Below are 22,301 nucleotides of genomic sequence, written 5' to 3' on the forward strand. Positions count from 1 at the left end.
TACCAAAAGCCCAATGGGAATCTATGTCTAAAGAAATTTAAAAAAAAAAGCCAAATGTAGATATAACTAAAGAGTCACAAACGAGTAGTGATTGGTCAAAACCCATTGTACTCATTCCGAAAGAGTGTGCTGGGATAGCACAGTACTTAAACACTCTAGACTTATCCATATGGTACTGGAAAGTGCCATTGACAGATAATGCCAAAGAAAATACAGCTTTTTCTGCACCTGAGGGTCTGTTCCAATATAAGATGATGCTTTTTGGGTTACATGGGGCACATGCCTCCTTTCACAGTGACAATAGAGGTGCTTTTCTGTTTACTTTCATTTCTAGCAGCTCCCGTCTGCTGATCTTTTACAAGATACAATTGCATAATTATACCTGCAAGGTCCTATCTGGGTGCATTTACCAATCTGACAAATGTTACATATTTACTGCGATTTTTTGTGAATGTTATGAATATGAGTAACATTGTTTACACGCTTAATAAGGTTTTATGGATAATACTTGTTGGTTTAAAATAGGACCAAGTGAATCTCTGGGCCTGATTCAGTAAGGATCGCTAATGCAACTGTGTACACAGATCGATTGCGCTATCACACTTCGATTACGGACACTCGGAGGAAGCCATCACAGAGTGAGTGACAGGCTGTGTGAATGCTTGGGGATGGTGACGGAGGAGTGGTCATAAAAGAGCAGACGTGCCTGTCCATTTGAACGGCGTTGCATGGGCGTGAAGAAATTAGCCACTGCGATTGCATACGCAGCTTGGGTACTCACTGCGTGCATCGAGACTTGCGTTTCTGAGGCAGGTCAGACCTGCTGTAAATGTGCGTGACCTGCCGATGTACCTCGATGGTACCAATGTTTATGCAGGTAAGTGATGTATTGCGGATGTGAGAAAGCAGCGTGGCCGTCTCTATGCTGGATGAGCTATGGCAGGCATTAATATACAGTACATTCGCAACTGCATACGCAAAAGCGATCCTTGCTGAATCAGGCCCTCTGTGCATTTCCACTATATGGTTTATGCTACATGTTCAGTATATCATAGTGGATTGCATGACAATTGAACCCCTTTCTTTATATAGGTGAATATGTATCACCTGGCATGCTGTGGGGCTATTTTTTCTGTCACTTTGATACAAAAGGTCAGACATGTATGCATTTAAATATTTAAAATGCTATATTTGCTGTGATAAAGAAATTCCTAAGCACTTTTGATTGCCATACTGCTATTATACTCATTGTTACCTGACCAGGCTGAATGTGATTCGGTGACAGGTCAGTATCTGATACACAGTGGAGCTGTGTGCTTTGCTGGTTTTATATGTATGCAGCAAAACCTATTTCAACTACTCTGTTTAATAAAAATAACATTCATGTGCCCTGATGTGATCCTGGAAACTCTATTTCTTTTACATGATGAGACTAATGAGTGAATTAGAGATTAAGAATTTTCAGGAGCTATACTGAGAACACTAGGACTATATATCTAAATTGAGTCATATTGTGGAAAACCTTTGATTTGCAATATTACATCCGACAGTTTTTTTCTGGGAGTATTCGTCATTATATCGGAACGGATTGTGGTAATTGTTCCGATCATATATACATTTTTGGTCCTTTGTTAAGAATTTCATATGTAATTTTTACAGATGTGCGCTGACCCCTGTGTTTTGGTTTTGGATATGGATTCATCTTAGTTTTGGATTTGCAAAACCACCCTCGAGTGTTTTGTCTTTGGATCTGGTTTTTTTTGTGTGTTTTTTTTAAATTGATACAAAGTTTTTAAAAACAGGTAAAATAATGTAAATAATGCAATCCAAATACGAATTCTGAACTGCTAAAAGATCAGAACCACTACTCAGATCTATCCAGATCTCTTCAGGAGATCAGAAACGCGACTGGAATCTGTCCAGATTCACGAAATTTGGATGAATTTGGATTTTTGTAGAATCTAACTTCAAATCTCTAGTAATTTTCTTTTTACTATTCACTGATCAGATTAGTAAGTGATCCAATGCCATTTTCACTGAATATTTAATGGACACAGTATCAAAATACTATAAGCAGCCTAGAATTAAGTGATTTTCAGTAGCACAATTCACTGTAGAGGACAGTGTATTATACACTGATCCTCGGCTTATGTATATACACATACACACTTATCTATAAATGAGATATAGCCTCTTTGTACCCTAAAGTTTTCATTTATTCACATTACCATAGACAATACATTAAGAGTGCCCCTAAAAGTCTTTTTTCCTATTTTCAAGATGTGTGTGTGCATTGTTTATTTGTGAAAGAGATGGCACCAGGATGGACCATGGGAAGAAGGCACGCTGGCGGAGGCAGTGTGATGCTCTGGGAAATGTTCTGCTGGGAAACCTTGGGTCCTGCAATTCATGTGGATGTTACTTTGACATGTACCACCTACCTAAAGATTGTTGCAGACCAAGTACACCCCTTCAAGGCAATGATATTCCCTGATGGCAGGATAATATGCTCTTCCACAGTGCAAAAATTGTTCAGGATACCTTCAGAGGTCTTGTGGAGTCCATGCACTTACCCTAGGAGCCGATCATGTCCTATCTGACAGTGGGAGCCATTCAGGCTCGCCCAGGCATGCACTGCGCGCACGCGTTGTTGAGACGGGATAGTCTTGCACATTTATTACATAGAAAGTTTGCAAACTACATATTATTCACTTCTTGTACTAAGCTATGCTTTCAACAAATAAAGGAAAAACTGAATTATTATATACAAAGGGTAACATTATTACACACAGCACAAAAAAAATTCAAATAAAACAACACATGTAAAAAAAAACAACTGTTAAAAAAGAAAAGAAAAAGACAAAACAACAACTCTCACTGCCTAATACCTGCTCTAGACTCATTATTGGTGCAACCGTTTTGTACAATTATAAGAATATGCAGAAGATGTTTGGTACTGAAAATATAACATAAGTACAAACATTATATTTTATAACTAAGCCTTTGACAACACTGAAAGAACATATTCCCTAACAATACAATTTGCAGTAACTTCTCATCCTGGTGAATATAAAACAGATTCATACACACAATACACATATAGAAGATATAGAAACCCACCCTGAGTGTTCTGGAAGTAATGTCTCCACAGTGGCCGGATCTTATCCTGGCCACCCACATCCCACACTGTAAAGCTGATGTTCTTGTATTCTACCGTCTCTACATTGAAGCCTAGGATGACAGAAATAGTGTTTCAGTTTTTTAATTATGGTAAACAGCTAATGGAAGCAGAAATCTAAAAATTATATACATACAACGCTTAAAAGTGTGGTGCTTGAGAACCTGTGAACAGCAAGAACGGGATGATGTGTGTTAGGTCAGTAACGGGTAACAGCTTTTGTCATCGGATAATACTATTAATATATTAACATTTGAAGAAGTCACTAATCTTTACAGTTAACAATTTTATGCAACAAATCAGTTTGGTCTTTTTGCAGGGTATAAAATTAATTACAATAAGTCGGAAACATTGCCCATAGGGAACACATTGCTATGGTTTTCCAGCAGTGTTATCACAACTAAATTTAAATTTAGGCCTGATAAAATTAAATATTTGTGCATCTATCTAACTAGTTCCCTTCAGAGCCTATATGCAGCTAACTACACCGCAGTCTTGGTTTCTATCGAGAAACATATCACACTGGCTACATCTCCTATCTTTATTAGACAGAAATATGGTGATTAAATCTGCGTTATTTCCTAAGTTAACGTACATAATGCAGATGCTCCTGGAATCGGTATGAAATCCCGGCAGTCGGGATGCCTGCTGTCGATATACAGACAGCGGCATCCTGATTATCCCAACAAGGGTCTGGCAAGTATAGTAACCCTCCCCTCTTCTCATTCTAACACCAACCCTCCCCACCTCGCACCCTAACCCTTCCCGTTAGTGCCTAAACCTAACCCCCCCCCCCCCCCCCACAGTGGGGCCTAACCCTAACCCATCCCTGAGGGTACCTAACCCTAACCTCCCCCTCCCCTAGCCTAGCCTATGTGACGCTTAAACCTAACCGACTTCTCCCCACGCTAAGACCTAACAAGCCCCGCTATACTTATGATCGGCATCCCGGCTGTCGAGATTCCGGCGCCGGGATGTCCACTACTGTTGGTATTCCAGCGCCGGTCTTCTGGCCGGGTAGTGGCATTCCGGCGCCGGGATGACGGCTGTAGGTTTGATAACTACGTCCCATGCTCCCAATTAAATTGACGGCAATTGATGTACGCAAATATACAAGTTGTTTTCTTTGATTTTTATGACAGGGCAAGAAACCCAGAATAGGCTACTGAAAGTTACCTAGAACTAAATCTATGGGTGATATAGGTTTCCCAGACATAATGGCGTTCCAACACGCAACTTTGTTTTGCTACATTAAAGTTTGGCTACTAGATAGCCCTGCATTTAACAACCTTGCATTGGATGGGAGGTTTGTACCCCCTACTCTCCAGGAACCCTCCAGCTATTTTTCATAATATTATTTTCCATGACACCTATGAATCTTGGTCTGCCATTAATAATAAACTGTGTCGCACACGTATTGCCATAAAAAATATCACAAAGTACGTAACCATTGGGGGAAATTTGGATTTAGAGCTGGGTTTGAATAATGCAATGTTTCTGTGCTGGAGAGAGGCAGGAATAGCTAAATATGGGATGTCTTCGATCCTGGAGGTGTCCTATACTCATTCCAACAATTACAGGACAAGTATAAGATACCTTGATCGCATTTCCATATGTATGTACTTACAACTCTACCATTATGCGATGTCATTCACCATTACAAATCATACCTTACCCCCATCTGACACAAAGGAGCTTTACACATTGGAGTTTCTTCAAAACTAATCCCTACAGAATTAAATTCCTATACTTGGATCTGGTAGCTGCGGCTTCCGCAGACCCATGTATCCCCACCTATAAGGCCTAGGATGATATAATCTGGGTTGTCCCTCTTCTGATTTTTTTACTTAAAAACTATACCAAAACTTAATAATACTTATTTAGCTCTCGGTTACAATAAGTCCACATAAAGTTTCTGCATAGGGCTTATAATTCACCTACTCAGAGGAGGCATTCTGTTCCTGAGGAAACAGGATGCAGCGTAAAATGTGCACAACTGGGGACAACCTTCCAACACTATTTTTGGGAATGTAGAAAAATTAATCGCTTTCAGGACAAAATATTGGTATTCCTTAAAACACTTACTGACCTACCTTTTTCTTTTCATATTATTCATTTGCTCTTCTGCAATTTTGATGTTTGGATTCCCGTTCTTCAGTGACAAAATGCCTCATCTTTATTTCCACTTATCACAATTATATTAACTATGGCAAATACAGTTATCCTTCGAAAGTGGACTCACTCTGTGGCCCCTTCTCTATTAGAAGTGGACTCTCTCTGTGGCCCCTTCTCTATTAGAAGTGGACTCTCTCTGTGGCCCCTTCTCTATTAGAAGTGGACTCTCTCTGTGGTCCCTTCTCTATTAGAAGTGGACTCTCTCTGTGGCCCCTTCTCTATTAGAAGTGGACTCTCTCTGTGGCCCCTTCTCTATTAGAAGTGGACTCTCTCTGTGGCTCCTTCTCTATTAGAAGTGGACTCTCTATGTGGCTCCTTCTCTATTAGAAGTGGACTCTCTATGTGGCTCCTTCTCTATTAGAAGTGGACTCTCTCTGTGGTCCCTTCTCTATTAGAAGTGGACTCTCTCTGTGGCCCCTTCTCTATTAGAAGTGGACTCTCTCTGTGGCTCCTTCTCTAATAGAAGTGGACTCTCTCTGTGGTCCCTTCTCTATTAGAAGTGGACTCTCTCTGTGGCCCATTCTCTATTAGAAGTGGACTCTCTCTGTGGCCCCTTCTCTATTAGAAGAGGACTCTCTCTGTGGCTCCTTCTCTTTTAGAAGAGGACTCTCTCTGTGGCTCCTTCTCTATTAGAAGTACTTCAAAAGACTCTTTTCCAGATACTGAAAAAGGAGTCTCAAATGTTATGGTAAATGGGGTCTTTACATAGAACATTTGGATCCTGCAACTCAAGCTAATATTATGAAAGTTTGATACTATAACTTGGCATTTATACAGGCAACTGTTTAATGACATTTCTGTGATGCCCTAATCATTAATGAGGTTCGATAGATAGTGGTTTATTGCTGTGTATATGTGTATAATCCTGGATCCCCCTTCGATTCTCACTTTACGCTGCATATAGTTCGATATGCACTTTTTCTGGTTTTATTTATACCTAGATTTCTTGCATGAATCAACACCAACCGGGCAGGGAGGGGGGGGCTCTCCCCCCCCCCCCCCCCCTCTTCCCTGTTTATATTTACTGCAATTTGCTGAACCTTTTCTTTTTTCTTTTTTCTCACCCTGATTCCTGTATTGCATTATACAGTTACTCAACAATGATTCTTTAAATTCATGTTTCTCTATGCTCATAAGGTGATCCATATAATATGTGAGGATCACACACTATTTTGTACAATAGATTATATTTTATGGCACCGTATATTGATGTGATCACTCTTTTTGTTGTACGTGCCTTATTGTAAGCGCTAAAAAAAAATAAGATTTTTTTTAAAAAAAACAACGACATTATGCAAACCACAAATTGTACCAAGTATAAAGTGTAACATGCTGGGACAATTTTGCACATTACTCCGCCAAACAGGTTGTGTCACAACAATCTTGAGTTTAATTGTAAATGCTCTTACATACTGTAAATAAGTATTCCGAGGATGATTAGTGAAATATATATATATATATATATATATATATATATATGTGCGGCACTCCATGCAGAAAAAACACGCAGACACAGCTTCAAGGTTAACGTTTCAATGCTATTTGAACCATGGGGGCAACCAGCTAAGTATTAATATTTCTACAGAGTGCCAGGCTATTGCATTTTATATTATTATATATAATACACAGATGCAACTCCATAATATACGACATACCAAATGACCCTGGAGCTACACCTGAAGAATCGTTGAAGAACTGTTACCCATAATGATTGAGACTAATGCTTAGATTTTCTAAAACGGATCATACAATTCATGGAAGAAGATAAATTCTATATAGTGATGATATGTCATCAATTTTGAACACAAACTTTATTCCTCCTGACATATATATATATATATATCTCCATATATATATCCCCTTTATAACTTACCATAATTCACTAATATAATTATTATGTACCAAAGTAGTTGTTTATGGCATAGGCAGGCATCTAAATATAAGTGTAGACAAAGATATGTATAGATACACCAAATTGGATTAGGATAAGACCATTAAATTGGATGTTATACATAAGAAAACTGCTATAATGGGTGACACAATCTGATCCCCAGTATATGGTCTTTTATAGACATGATTATATTAACACCTCTTCTATTATGCCATATAGGAATCATTATATTCACGATGATACATTAAGAAGACTAATCTCCACATTCTCAGCATAAAAGTGCTTCATATCATTAGCTCAAAAAGAGTGTAGAAAGATGGCTGCTTTAACCAGGATCGCGAGCACCAAGGTGGCCGCGGGTGTAACCAGGATCGTGAGCACCAAGATGGCCTTGGGTGTATTCATCACAGGGAGCACTAAGATGGCCACTGTTGCTGACTGAGGGCGGAAGTGAACCGGGCAGAAGACATGCACAACCTACTATGATGGACGGAAGTGACGTGACGCTGGGCTCTGAACTAGGACGGAAGTGAGGTTGTAGGAGGTTCCACAAGCCGAGTGGGGACTCCCTCGGATATCACCCACAGGAAGCGGAGATGACGACGCGCTACCCATGGAAGTGGGCGGAAATTACGTGACGCCAGGCTACGCGAAGGGCGGAAGTAATGTCAATACAGGCCCCGCTTGTACCTATAAACTCGGGACTATTTGGACAATAATCTACTCATACTAACATAACGCTTATATGTATAGACACCTAACCAAAATAGAGACCAGTATTTTATTATCCTGAGAGATTTTGTTTAGATATAAAAACACATGGCAGCCAGGAAATAGGAAGTGATGTCATAGTTGTTTACAATTAGTGCTTGTTTGACCCCATTAAGGGGTATAAATACCAGATACCCCACAGGAGCTTTTCATATCTCTTGAAGAAGTCCAATACAAGGACGAAACGCGTTGGAGGCTCCAGCTCTCTACCTTCTTTCATGAACTTACCAATTTTATGATCAGATAAGCCAATTCCATTCTCATTTACTTATATCTTTTAAATTATTTTTATTCCTGTACTTGCATATTTATTTATGTTTTTTTTTTATACTATCCTTCTTGCATTGGGATAGTTTGTTTATTGTTTTAAATAAAAATTGTTATTTACATTTTATATACTAATAAAGTTTTGCACATATTTATTATACACTGATATATATCAATTTATTGTGTACTAAGATTTCACATATTTATGCATTGTATTATTACTTTTATGTATTATATTTATACACTTGGCACTTTACATTTTTTATTCAGCACTGTATATGTTAACGGTTATTATTAGATTAATACAAGGTTATATAAGCACAATTGGCGCACAGTTTTCAGTCCCATTTATATATATATATATATATATATATATATATATATATATATATATATATATATTTTTTTTTTTTTTCTTTTTTTTTTTTTTTATTATTATTATTATTATTTTTTTTGTCCTGACTGGGGCGTTATTTATTATATCCAGACTTTGGTGTGTCGTGATTAAGGAACTAAAGTGTAATGCTAGTCAGAGAGCGGACAGCGAGAACCTCAATTCTAGAGGTTTGTTTGCAATTCCGTCCATGGCACAAAGTCCCCAATTTGCTTAAAACTAACAAAATCTAATGTTGAATTTTTCACTGATTACATTTTACTATGATTTCTAACTATATTTAAAGCAGGAATTCCTTTACAATTACTTCACTAGCCTAGAAACTACTGACACTAAAAGACACTATGCTTTACTATAGTCCTGTGGAAACATACCTATGGTTGGGATGGTAGTGACAATCTCCCCAAGCTTCAGTTTGTACAATATTGTAGTCTTTCCAGCAGCATCAAGTCCCACCATGAGTATTCGCATTTCCTTCTTCCCAATAAGGCTTTTCAGCAGATTTCCAAAGATGTTCCCCATAGTGCTTTTCTTGCAATGATTACTGTGAGCTTGTGTAGTAAATTACTGACCTAGTGATTTCTGTTAAAGAGGTGTAAAAACATATAAAAGACACAAGATGAAGGAACAAGTGAATATAGAAGTATTTATAGCAGCTGACAGGCCCTAATATACACCACAGCCAACTAAGGAGCAATATTGCAGAAAAGGCTATAGCATAGACCCTAGATGAGTATCCGCTTTATTTTACTAGTTCATCAATGACCCCACAGAGTTATCTAGGTATGTGGAACAGCAATGAGGGTAAGTATACAGACAGGACACATATACTGAAACTACATGGTGAAATTAATCAGTTTCTATTTATAGATACAGTTCAATCATTAATTATTTAAAAAACAGTGCAAAAAGAGTGCCATTGCATTTATTGCTACTCCAGCACTTTTTCCTAAAAGTATAGAATAATACTGAATGCTCAGATATGAAATTACGCTCAGTCAGCAGTTGTAAAACGTGATAGAATCCATACATTGTTCATAGGACATTTACAGATGTCTACCACTAAATAAAGATTAAATGCAAACATGCTACCAGATCCTGTGCACCCCATAAACTAGTTTTGTGACAATACCATATTGCTCTTTTTTGCATACTTTCTGGAAATGACAATGGTTTTTTCCCGGACCTGATGTGTCCCAAAATAATCCACGAAAAGTGCAATTTTTTAGCCGCCACAAAGGCGAAAACACTTAGGTCTGTGAACTTATCAAGGATCCTATGTGTTTTAGCCTGAAATATCCTATTATTTTGGATAAAATAATAGGATAGGGAGATAAAAAACATTAGCGAAAAACGAGGATAATCGTAGAAAAATCACAGTTTTTATCCATTCGCTGCTAATTGGATACCACCCTATATTATAATATCTACCATACAAGCAGGAGAGTATTAACGCACGAAGGGGCCTGTCTGCAGCACTCCCTCCCCCTACCAGCCTCCCCATCTTACCTTGCTCCGGGCAAGCAGGTGCCTCCTCCTCCGTGGCGCCATCTTCCCAGTGATATTCGGGAAGATAGCGCATGCGCACAAGAGAGCATAGGCTTTGGCGACTGTACACCGCACACCCTGTACCCATTATAAATACGCCTATGCAAACAAGCCTAGGGAGTCTCGGCCCTAAGCCAGAATGTGGCAGGGGGGCTGTATCAAGCTTACAAGAAAAAATTATTGCAAACTACTATAGCTTACAAGTCTGTGCTCAGTCTGGTCAAGCTATTCCTTATTCCTTGTAATGGAATCCATTTTGTTTTTTTAAATAACTTTGTTGCTCTCTTGGGTCTCAGATATTATTTACATACATATTTTTCCTTACCTGTACAAATTAACACATAAGCATAATATCTCACAAACTGCTCTATGCTGCTTACTCTGAAACTAAAAAGTAGAAAGCAACCAGAGCCTAAAACTCTAAACCTTCTTAGATCATCTTCATTGGCTTGCAGTCTACTATGTAACAGAGATGCTTATGCAAACAATTTGGAAAACATAAGAAGTGGACCGTTCCAGATGACCTAACAATATAACAGTTAAACGTTAACATATAAGGCAGTGGAATGGAAATAACTAGACTGAAGTAGTATGTTGAGATTATTTATAGAATAAAGCAATAGGCTTCTTTGAAAATGCAGATCTTCTGGAGGAGAACCTGATACAATAGGTAGAGAATTCCAGAGGTTAGGCTGTACAATTAGTCTTGTACATTTGCATGATTGAGCTTTAAGAAGAAAACAGAAGGTGGTTGGCGGAGTGTTGAGGCAAACACAGAAATGTGTTGGTAAAGGCAGAAATACATAAAGGAATAGAATTATAGTCAAACATTTGAGCAGGACCAAAAGTTACATGTATTTTCTTATCTTTTTTTTTTTATTATTTTAACCTAATTCAACTGGCATTTTGACTTCAATATGGGACTTATGCCATTTAGAAAAAATATGTTACAAGACTTCCCTCTTTAACATAGATGCAGTGGAAATCCAGAGTATTGTTATACATTGTATTAGACTTCATGCAAAATATATTCAACTTTTTATTTATTTATTAACATTTATTTATATAACGCACATAGTTTTTAGTAAAAAAAAAAGTGAACATGCAGAAGCACCCAATGCTCATATGCTCAAACCAAAGCCAGACATAGACAGCAATAGATATAAAGGAAATATTAAACGTTGTAGGGAATTTGTGAAATACATACCAGAATACTTCAGTTGCCGAGACTTGGATACCCTCAGAATTCTGTAGTGGTTGGAGTATGACTGGACAGATCCACCGGATTGGACAGATTGTGCTGCCTAAGTGAAAACCAGCAATGGGTCACATATCAAATCACAAGAGTTAAGGCGCACATCCACTAGGCGATATTAATTAACATCGTAATCGTGCAATCGCTCATTAATCGTGCACAAATCGTGCACTATAATGTCGGAAACGACCAGCGATGCGCGCTCCCAATGGCCGTTTCTGACATCAATCATCGCCCGAATATGCCGGTCAATCTGGCGATAACGACAGATTGACCATGTTCGGGAATGAGGGAGGGTATGATTACGATGATGTAATCGTATTGTCTTTCCCTAGTCGCCTAGTGGATGTGCGCCTTGAGGACACTATTTTCTTGTAATTAATCAGCTAGAAAACTGTAGGCACCTTGCAACTCATCATGCCCAATCTCACCCAAAGTATGTCTTGTGTGTTTTGCAAGTATTTTCTAATCCACTGCACGGCATTTCCATGACTTACATTTTTAGGTTATGTCTCTTCCCAATGGCGGTGGTAGCTAATACATAATCACACCATTATACTGTTAGTTGTGTGCACAGTAGGGGCTATGTAAAAATCAATAACAATTGATACAATAGCTAACTACTAAGGGGGTACAGTAATTGAAAAAGGAGACTCCCCTGGCTGTACTGGTATTTCTGTAGTGCATGGCAATATTGATCATCACACAATAACTACTAACTACACAATTTAAAAGAGGGGTCTTCCTTCTTTCAGAGCCCCAGAGCTTATTAAAGCCATTATGGGGGAAGAACATCCCCCATCCTTGGACCGCACAATGATGATCTCTGTAGTGTAAGAGGTTATTATTTGGTGATCATGCTTAATATAACATTTAAACACCTTGCATTATTAGAAGGTGGCCACATTAACTCTACAGCCTCAGCATAGCTAGAGATGTGTGCATATGTAGTTAGCACCTTGTTAATGTATATTTCTTTTTGTATGGTGTACAGTATATGGTATATGTACAGATATATTGGATCTTTTTAGAAGCGCATTATCAAGAAAAGCAGAAGAAATAGATAAGATCCATTATGTGATAAAAAGGCCATGCACATAGACATGATCACAAGTCATCTCCTTATCCAATCACTGTGAGGAGACTTACTAAATGGGGAAATACTAGGGTCAGTGACAATCAATAAATAAAAGCACAGTATCCCAAAACCTAAATATTCCAGACAATAGATCCCATAGCGGTATACGGTTTTCATTCACGAGACATATGCTGGGGGCAAGCAACAACATCAGCTTGATACATACTGAGTACTAAACATAACCAAAAGTGCATTAGTTCTTTGCAGCCAATGAGGATCCAGCAAATCGCACCTACAACCTAAATCTGCTTTTATCTTACCACTATCTTCACCCAAAACTAAAGCTGGTACACACTATATGATATATAATCTGCTATTATTCGGAACGACCATCGTATAGTGTGTATCCTGAAAACCACACAATTCATAGTATGACGAATTGGGTGGTCGCATCCTCCCATTGGATGTGCTGTACATCAGATGGGACAACGCTACGGACTATGCATTATAATGTACATTCGACATGTAACGATATATTGCACCACAATACAGCAGGTTATGCAGTATGTATGGCAATGCGATATACTGTGTCGTTAGGGTTAACTGGGTAATTTTCAAAAACAAAAAACTTTTGCTGTAACTCTAATACTTTCTAGAATTTTTTCCTTGTTTTTTTGCATGACATAACACATGACTAGTTATTATTCTGTGACATTTTCAGACTGTTATCCCACAGTAGATACAAGAGAAAAAAAAATGTGTCTTGAAAATACCCCATGGGATGAGATAAATAAAAGACATTCGTGGGTAATTTTCAGACAGCTGTTTCATGGGCAATTTAAAGGGCTGATATGAGCACCAACTGGAGTAATTGACAGACATCACTGTACCTTGGCTTGACAAGAGATTGGGGTACTTATTATCACTAATGTTTTTGCTATATGTAGGACACCAATGCTGCAGTAAACACAACAGGCAAATAATTTCCCACAAAATACATGTAGATGTAGGAAAATAAAGGTTATTTGACAAAATTCAAACTTCTTTGGGATTAGTGTGGCTGTCTGTTAATTACCCCCTAATTCCCTGTCTGATAATTACCCCAGACCGCACTATATTGGTTCAACGCATAGCCTGGTCATCCAGGTGTGTACCAGCTTTATTTTTAGTATGAATTATCCTTTATCTATACAACTATCCTAATTATCTACTTACAAGTTAGATCACACGCTTAATTACTATTTTCACATAACATTTTGTACACTAAAGGAAGGTTTCAGATCTAAGTTGTCATAGTAAACCCTCATACTGGAGAAAATGGAAAATCAAATTTGAAAGATTAAGACCTAAAATTACTAATAGACTTTTCACATAACCAGAGGCTTTGCAAAAAAAAAAAAATGAATTTGTAATGAGCATGCGCCATATACAATCACACCTACACTACAATGCTTTATGTTTATTACAACTATAATATGTTACTAATGGATAGACCAAAATGATAATGTTATTGTACAGTACAGACAATAGACTTGAACTGATCAGGGGCCTATCCATCAGCAGATGTTTTCCTGAAAGATGAAAGACAAAAGATATCTATTGAAAATTCTGGTGGCTATGCTGAAAGATATCGGTCATGTACATGACAGATTTTTGCAAAAGACGTTTACCGCATATAAACTGCCAGATATTTCTAATATCTGGCGGCGAAATGCGATAATTAAACAGCATGTTAAAAGAGACGAAAGATAAAATTTATCGGCCGCAGGAGTGCGCATCTGTCATCGTTCAGGGCCTATCCATTAGCAGATAATATATTGTTCAGTCGTTCAATTTATCTGCTGATGCATAGGCCCCTTTATTGTACAATACAATATATTTTTCATTCTGATCAGTATCTTAATAATGTATGTAAAGATCTGGCACAGATGGTGTGAATTGTGCCCTGTTCCACAAAGTCCAGGCACGTATTCAATTATGTATGGACCTAGATGGAGAGAAGGCATTATTTTCAGACGCTGAATTCATTTAACAGTGTCAGCTGTGCTGGTATAAATGCCGTTTGCATCCAGCAGAATCAAGGTTTGCATAATAGTTGCAACCTTTTGAGTATCATGCATACATATATATGAAAAAAGTGGGTTATAATAGAGATAATAACAATTCACCTCCTTTACCAGCAAGTGCATTCTCTGCACCAAAGTACTTTAAAGGATGACCACTGTCCTATGTTTATATATACACACACTAGTAAATCCTATGAAGCTGTTCTGAAACATATGCTTTCTTGGGGTGCTTTATGTGGATGACCCCTTTGCAAACTTTACATTATTGGGTTTAAACTGAGTTATGCCCTTAAAGATGCCAGGAGCTACATGTACACGCTCTATAAAGTTTACTAGCAAGTGTTTAGAGAAAATCTAAATATATGCAGTGTTCTCCCCAGAATTTTTTTCCAGCCGGGAGGCATCAAAAAGTAGCCGGGTGGGGGCCTTAGCAATTATGCGCGCCGGGAAAAGGGGTATCTCCCTTACCAATCCAGCCCGACAGGTCTCAGGCTGCTCCCCCTCTGGCTCTCAGTCAAAAGAGCCCATTATGCAGTGCCCCCTGTATTTGTACCCTTTATACAGTGCCCCCTGTAGTTTTCCCCTTTATGCATTGCCCCCTGTAGTTTAGCTTTACCCTTATGCAGTGCCCCCAGGTGAAGTAGGCCGCCTATGTAGTGCCCCCAGACTGGTCCCTTATGTAGTGCGCCCAGGCTTAAATAGTGCCCCCAGAATGCCCCTTATGCAGTGCCCCCAGTAGCAGCCCCATTATACAGTGCCCCCAGTAGCAGCCCCATTATACAGTGCCCCAGTAGCAGCCCAATTATACAGTGCTCCCAGTAGCAGCCCCCTTTATACAGTGCTCCCAGTAGCAGCCCCCTTTATACAGTGCTCCCAGTAGCAGCCCTCTTTATACAGTAACGCATACTCACAAAAGAGAAAAAAAAATAGCTGCTCACTGCGGTCTGCCCTACACTTGTGGGGCCCTGGGGACACTAGCGGCGGGTGCGGGCCTCGGCGCAATGCACCGGCAGCACCGCTGCTAGTTCTCAGTGCAGCTCAACTGCCGGGCGGTGGGGGACACTGATATGATATGGATTATATGTGCATGAATTTATCCTTTAAAGGTAATTTGATCATATGACACCCTCATCAAAATGCCAAGCTAGATATACAGGTTGAGTCTCCCATATCCAAATATTCTGAAATACGGAATTATTTTGGCATGACTGAGATAATGAAACCTTTGATTTTTGATGGTTCAATGTACACAAACTTTGTCTAAGGCACAAATTATTGAAAATATTGTATACAATTACCTGCAGGCTGTGTGTATAAGGTGTATATAGCACATACATGCATTCTGTGTGTATATTTGGGTCCCATTCCCAAGATATTTCATTATGATATGCAATTATTCCAAAATACGGAATATTCCATTATCCAAAATACCCCTGGTCCCAAGCATTTTGGATATGGGAGACAACCTGTACCAGTTTTGGAGTCTATTTTTAGTTGGCCTTATAAAGATGAACAAACTGGCAAAGCTTATTAAACCGGCAAAGCTTATTAATCAACAAAAAAACTGTAAAAATCAGAATACAAAATATACAGCATGCTGAGCAAACCATGTATTATTACAGTACAGTTGTGTGAAATAAAGAATGCTGAACTGTTCAAGTAAAGTAGCATGTACAGGGTCACAAGAGCCATGAGCAATGTCTCAGTTACAATGAACATGACTATGTTTTTAGAATTGCAATACAGCTCATTATTATTAATGTGACTGAAACAATACAATTCAAAACTTATAGTTTACAAAACTGTGACCCAACTTCTCTAAAATAGAAACACAGCTAATGGACTTGCAGCACCATGCTAACGGTTTAAGCTGCCATACAGCTGCAATTCATTTGGGCAATTCTCAGTTCTGCTGATCGGCAAAACACAATACGTTGGACAATCTGGAGTAGCCGATTCAGGCTCAAAAATGATCGGTATTGGCAAGTCGGGTACTTTTAACTAGTATTTTGCCGATCCCCTAAGAAATCGCCGATCATCGGAGTCCACCGACTGGCGGATCGACATCTGGGATTCTGCTGCCTGATGTATGACATGCATCAGTCAAGGGCTGGGATTAGTGTTATACAGTCTAACTATATAATATGTAACATGCTACAGTCCGTATCAATTATAACACTAACAATAATGTTGCCATACATTCCACAACTATCATTCTAACCTGCCAATTAAACAACAAGTTGGAACGATAATAGTGCAGGGTATGGTAGCAAATATAAATCGTCAGTTAATTTGAAAACAAGTTTGTTCACACTGGTTGGTTAAATCTACAGTAATGCCGTATCCACTAGGCGATTAAAATGAGCGAATGAACGATAACGACATCATTATCGTTCAATTGCTCATTAATCGTGCACAAATCGGGCATTAAAATGTTGAAAACGAGCAGCGATGCGCGCTCCCGCAGGTAACTTTCGACATCAATCATTGCCTGAACATGCCGGTCAATCTGCCGATAATGACAGATTGTGCATGTTCGGGGATGAGGTAGGGTGCCTGCACTGGACAACATATAGTTCAGTGTAGGCACTGCAGGGGATGATGAACGACGGTACAATTACAATGTTGTAATCGTACGGTCATTCCTCTAGCACCTAGTTGATACGCAACTTAACAGGTTGGATTTAATCAACCTCCAACCAGCTGTTAACGTGCAATTCATGTCAGTGTATGAGGAAAGAATACAAATTTACCTCAAACTGCACAATTTTCCTGTCACTTCTGTATGTTAAAAAAATAATAAAAATAAACAACTTTTAAACGTTTATGAGTGCCCCCACCCCCCACGTTTTAACCTGCACTAGCGCTTTCATCCTGGTGCTGGGTACCCCAAAAACAAGAAAAAAAATGGTGTGGATTCCCCCCCCCTGACTTCAAGGTAACCAGCACTAGAGTTTGCCAGCTTGGGCTGGTGAAACCATAGTGATTGGCAGCCATGTTTGACAATCAGCCATGTTGGGATTTCACCAATGACAAAGTGTTTTAATTGTATTTTTATTTACTTTATTACCTCCACAACCACCGGTCTGTGGTGAGGAGAAAAGTCCTAGCGCTACTGACACGAGGGTTGGTTACATCCAGGAGGGGGGACTCGAGTGATTTTTTTTTGCAGGCCCGACTTCCCTGGGGAAATTAGATTTTGCTAATTGGCCTGGGCAAAACCCCACACTGCGGGTCTCCCCTCTATGGGGGCGACTCAAATGTTATTTTAATTAATAGTCACCCAATGTTGCAATTCAGATGTTTTTTTGGCGCCCATTAATTATCGCGCTTGTCACGCCTAATTGGACCGGGTTTACCTGCATAAAATGGCTAAACACGTCCTGGTTAGGGCCCAAAAACCAGAACTTATCGCACATTTCTGCTTGCCTCCTCAGGAGGCGTCAAGCAGAAATGCCATTGCAGGCAGCAATCGTGCCCGAACGGAGCAACAACTTAACTGCTCTGTCGGGCGCCCTGCACTGACAGACGCCGGCACTACCATAGGAATCACCCCCATGCGTGAACCAGCCCAGGCTGGCAAAGCCTAGTGCTGGTAACCCTGAAATCAGAAGGGACCACATGCCAGTTTTTCCCCTGACATTGGAGTGCTGGTTAAACTTGGGGGGACCCTGGGACATTGTTTTTTTTAATTATTATTTTTTATTCTTTGTTTTTCAATACTAGGGGGTGCAGCTTGCTTCTTGGCAAGCTCCTGCTAACAGCCCTTTATTTAAATTCAGCTACCAGTCAAAGAAGGGAGAAACTAATTGTGAAAAATTACTTTTCGAGACTGCATATTGGTCAGGTAGGATGAAAATGAAAAGGCTGATTAGTATATGGAGCCAACTTCATGATGGTTCAGTTGGCTAATTGGATTGCTCATTGTATAGCAAGCTTACTCTAGACAGAATTCTAAGTGCCAATTTTATTCAACACATTGAAACAAAGCCTAAAATGATAAAGACTTCAATATGCCATAATTCTGTCAAATGAATGTAATTAATATTTATACAGCATGGTGCAAGATTCAGAGTTTACAGACATGGTTAGGGTACTCTATAAGTGCAGCCCCTGAGAGGTTTTGATGTGTACATTTGTATTTAATAAACAGTACTGTATGTCTGCAATATCTTTAATGCAATTATCTTTATCAAAATACAAATGTCTTTCCGGGTGTGCTACCTTCTCCTCTAATGTAGTTGGTTATAACTAAATTTAACTTAATTGTTTTTTGGAGAGAAAGAGTGGCTGTATTCTACAGACCGGTGATTTATTTCATATAGCTGCACATGAGCCAAGGAGGACAAATGCCTCTTTTGTGAGCGAATTATATAACTGTTTCTGCTTGTGTACAGAATACACAGTATTTAAAATGTCCCCAATTCCTAGAATTAAAACATCTGCGGGCTTTCAAGAGCTGCCCCAGAATACTAACAGTTGATCACTGTTAACAGTGGGCTTCCATACCAAACAGTGATGCACATGACTGAATAGGAACCAATCACGTAAGCATTCTACAGCTCCCACCCAATCACATGCTGTCCTGTTTCTCTGCTTTGGTGCGAAAAGGTGGAAATTCCCTTTAACATCGACCAGCTGTAAACTTGGTCTTGTTCAGTCTGTTAAATACAGTTCTGTCCATTGACTGAATGCTCTAGAATAATCACTTTAAAGGGGGTTTAACACTTCATACGGACTCAGTATTTAATGCCGACAAATACCGACAGCAGAACCCAGACGGAACTAATTCACGACTGGGGCTGATAAGCTAACCCTCCCCTCCCTAACCCTCCCTTAGTGGTGCCTAACCCTAACCCCCCTCCTCGCACACTAAACCTAACCCTTCCGGGGGGGATGCCAAACACGAACACTCCCAGGGGTCCCTAAACCTAACCCTCCCCCCGCGCGGTTAGACGCTAAGACACCCAGCTTACCTTTGTTCACTATGCCGGGTGTTGGTATTTTGTAGTGGGGCTAATGATAGGCGTCTATCTTTACTACCCTGTTGGGCTGTCAGTGTCGGGATATCGGCGGGTGGGATAGCGCTCGCCAGTATCCAGACAGCATCCCCTTCAGACAGCAAGCTAGTTTGCTGTGCTCCTATGCCTGTAAAGAGTGTATAGAGCAGTAGGGGCTACGGGCCTGATTTGGAAAGATCGCAGTTGCTAAGACGCACGCAATTGGCCAATTGTTGCATGCATCGCAGTGTGCGTGTGCGAACCGGCCACTGCGATACCATTTGCAGCCTGAGCCTCATAGCGTGCGCTGAAGTAAGCAATTTCTGAGTGAGGTCTGAGCCGCCGTAGCTGTGTATATGGGTCCGATGGTACTCAATTGTACCGATGTTTTCAGTATTGCTAATCATTACGGATGTGCGTGTAGGTGAAGTGGGCGTACTTATGCAGTGCTGTGAGGGCATTGCGTTTGCTATGGAGTTGAACATGCGTCCATACGCTATATTGCGATCCGTAATGAATCAGGCCCTATGTTCACTAAATGACAGCTTAGGTGATTTGATGAGAGGTTTCTCCCTTTCCACAAGCACTAAGAAGTTATATAGGCTCTAGGGGCAGAACCATGTGCAAAGTAAAAACACAACCCTTGTGCATTAGTTACTTTTCTTAGACAAATACACTAAACATACACCTTGACCGATATGTGAGTGGCAATAAATACTTGCACTCTACATAATACATGTCCCTACTAAGACAAATGGCCGTGAATGTGCAGTTATGTGGAGATCCAGCAGTGCATTTGGGAACTTTTTGTGAATCCAGCACTGTCTTTGGGAAAAAAATATATGGATCCACCAATGTTTCCTGGAAAAGAAAAAGGATTCTGCAAATCTTTGGAGATATAGTAATGTTTCAGGGAGTGGTGAACAAGCTAAGCAAAGTTACAGAAAATGCACACAGGGAGGATGTTATTGGCATCACCCCAGCAATGTGTGTCACACAACCAACAATATGCAAGTGAATGATGCTTCAATAAAGAATCGCTCATCTGTTAATAATCAATGAATAGCACATCCAGCAAGAAGAAAAATACGTACATAAAAAAATGAATTACAAAGGGACTCCTCTAGTGGGGTCAACATAAATAGCAAATAAACATGCTCATATATTGATATCATCAGCAACATCAGTGATATAGTGTGAGCGAGACATGTGAATCAGAGAGGCCAGAATGATGTTCTGCAGCACACATAGGCAATAGATGCTGAAATGGATTAAGTATACTCAGCTTATGTTATACCTCTATGCCATTTTATATAACCCATGGATGAACTGTAAGTGAATAAATTAATCAATTAAAATACAATTAAAATGCACATTCTGGACAGAAGGGAATCAGCTGGGTGATGAGATACCCCATGCCAGCATGGCATCAGGGATTTTACAGAAAGTTATCTCTGGTCCTCGGGAGGCAGAGGAGCATCCTCTTATATTGGTATATATGTGTGCACATAGTAGGGTACTGCAAGTGTCTGCAATGAAGAAATGTTTCCAGGATATTTTTAATTGAACAAGAAATACGAAAATGATAACAGGATAGGAGTATGGGATCCTGAAATGGTGGCAATGGTCCCTCCGAGCAGTTACTGTATAACGGGGGTAGGTACTCCTTATGGGAACGTAAGATGGAGGTTGGTGCTTGTGGTCCATGTGTGGGTGGGATGGATGTGCAGTCCTGCTGACATGGATAGAGGCAATGGAGACTGTATTACTATTACGCCCCGGTGTCCGGCGAATCTCCCACCCACCTACCTGCCTGCCTTCACCTCTTCTCCTTCTCTCTCTCCTTCTTCGCCTACCGCAGAGATGCCGCTATACTCTCCGGCCGGAAACTGCCGGCCCAGATCTCGCGGGAGCGCGCTGCCCGAGCTATGCTGCTCTATGGGCGCTGCGGTGAGCGCTCGCGAGACCGGGCCTGGTTCCCATAGTAACGGATGCAGCACCTTTCTCCTTCCATTCTGCTGCAGGGATGAGTGGGCAGGAGGCCTGGTGCTCACAAGAAACCCTGATCTCTTACAGTCACCCACACAGCCCACATTTGTTTTATAGTAATTTTACAGAAAGGAACCATGATATGTCAGCATATTTTGAAATTGTGTTTAAATAACCCAACTTACTTTGCAGTGTTTAATGACTGCACGATGCCCTGCATATTTATATTTAATGGTGCACACTTGTGGGGATTTATTCATTTTCTAAACGAAAGCACAACCAATTACTTCAACTCTTTGCTACAGTAAATGAATATTTTTGCATAGGTATATGTGTGGTTATGTAGGGAAATTAATCACAATGTATTTATACAATGTATAAATATATTTTCAATATACAAACATGGAAATCATCATGGAACTATAGTTATTGAATGAAAAAAAGCAAAGCTGGCAACTCTCAGAATCTGGTCCTGAAATGCAGGGTTTTTTAGGGTTGTGGCCAAACTCCCTGAATCAGGTAAGCATTGTCTAATGCACTAAATACACACTCTGCACATCTTTAATCCTTTCCAAATATAGCTAAAATAATATAGTGGCAGACCCAGATAATTGTGCTATAGATTTGTTATCCCTAAATTTGAAGTAAAACGCATATGCTTAGGAGAAGGACAAGAAAGTTCTTATTTG

The 22,301-nt window shown here is 39.7% G+C and overlaps 1 protein-coding gene across 2 annotated transcripts in view; it reads right to left on the reverse strand.

Moving 5' to 3' along the window:
* ARF3 (ARF GTPase 3) overlaps positions 1-21,573 on the reverse strand; it is a 28,739-nt gene extending 7,166 nt beyond the window's left edge. Inside the window, exons 1-4 of one of the 2 annotated variants that reach the window (XM_088448435.1) lie at positions 21,447-21,573; positions 11,432-11,528; positions 9,051-9,258; positions 3,121-3,231 (exon numbers count right to left, since the gene is read on the reverse strand). In XM_088448435.1, coding sequence (XP_088304561.1) covers positions 3,121-3,231; positions 9,051-9,198 — 259 coding nt within the window. In that variant the 5' untranslated portion in view covers positions 9,199-9,258; positions 11,432-11,528; positions 21,447-21,573. Of the gene's footprint in view, positions 1-3,120; positions 3,232-9,050; positions 9,259-11,431; positions 11,529-21,432 lie in introns of both variants that reach the window. The other variant, XM_088448425.1, reaches the window with a different exon arrangement.
* Between the last annotated feature and the right edge of the window lie 728 nt (positions 21,574-22,301).

The sequence above is a fragment of the Taudactylus pleione genome, unplaced genomic scaffold, assembly GCF_031769625.1.
Source record: "Taudactylus pleione unplaced genomic scaffold, aTauple2 ptg000005l, whole genome shotgun sequence".
Lineage (NCBI taxonomy): Eukaryota > Metazoa > Chordata > Amphibia > Anura > Myobatrachidae > Taudactylus > Taudactylus pleione.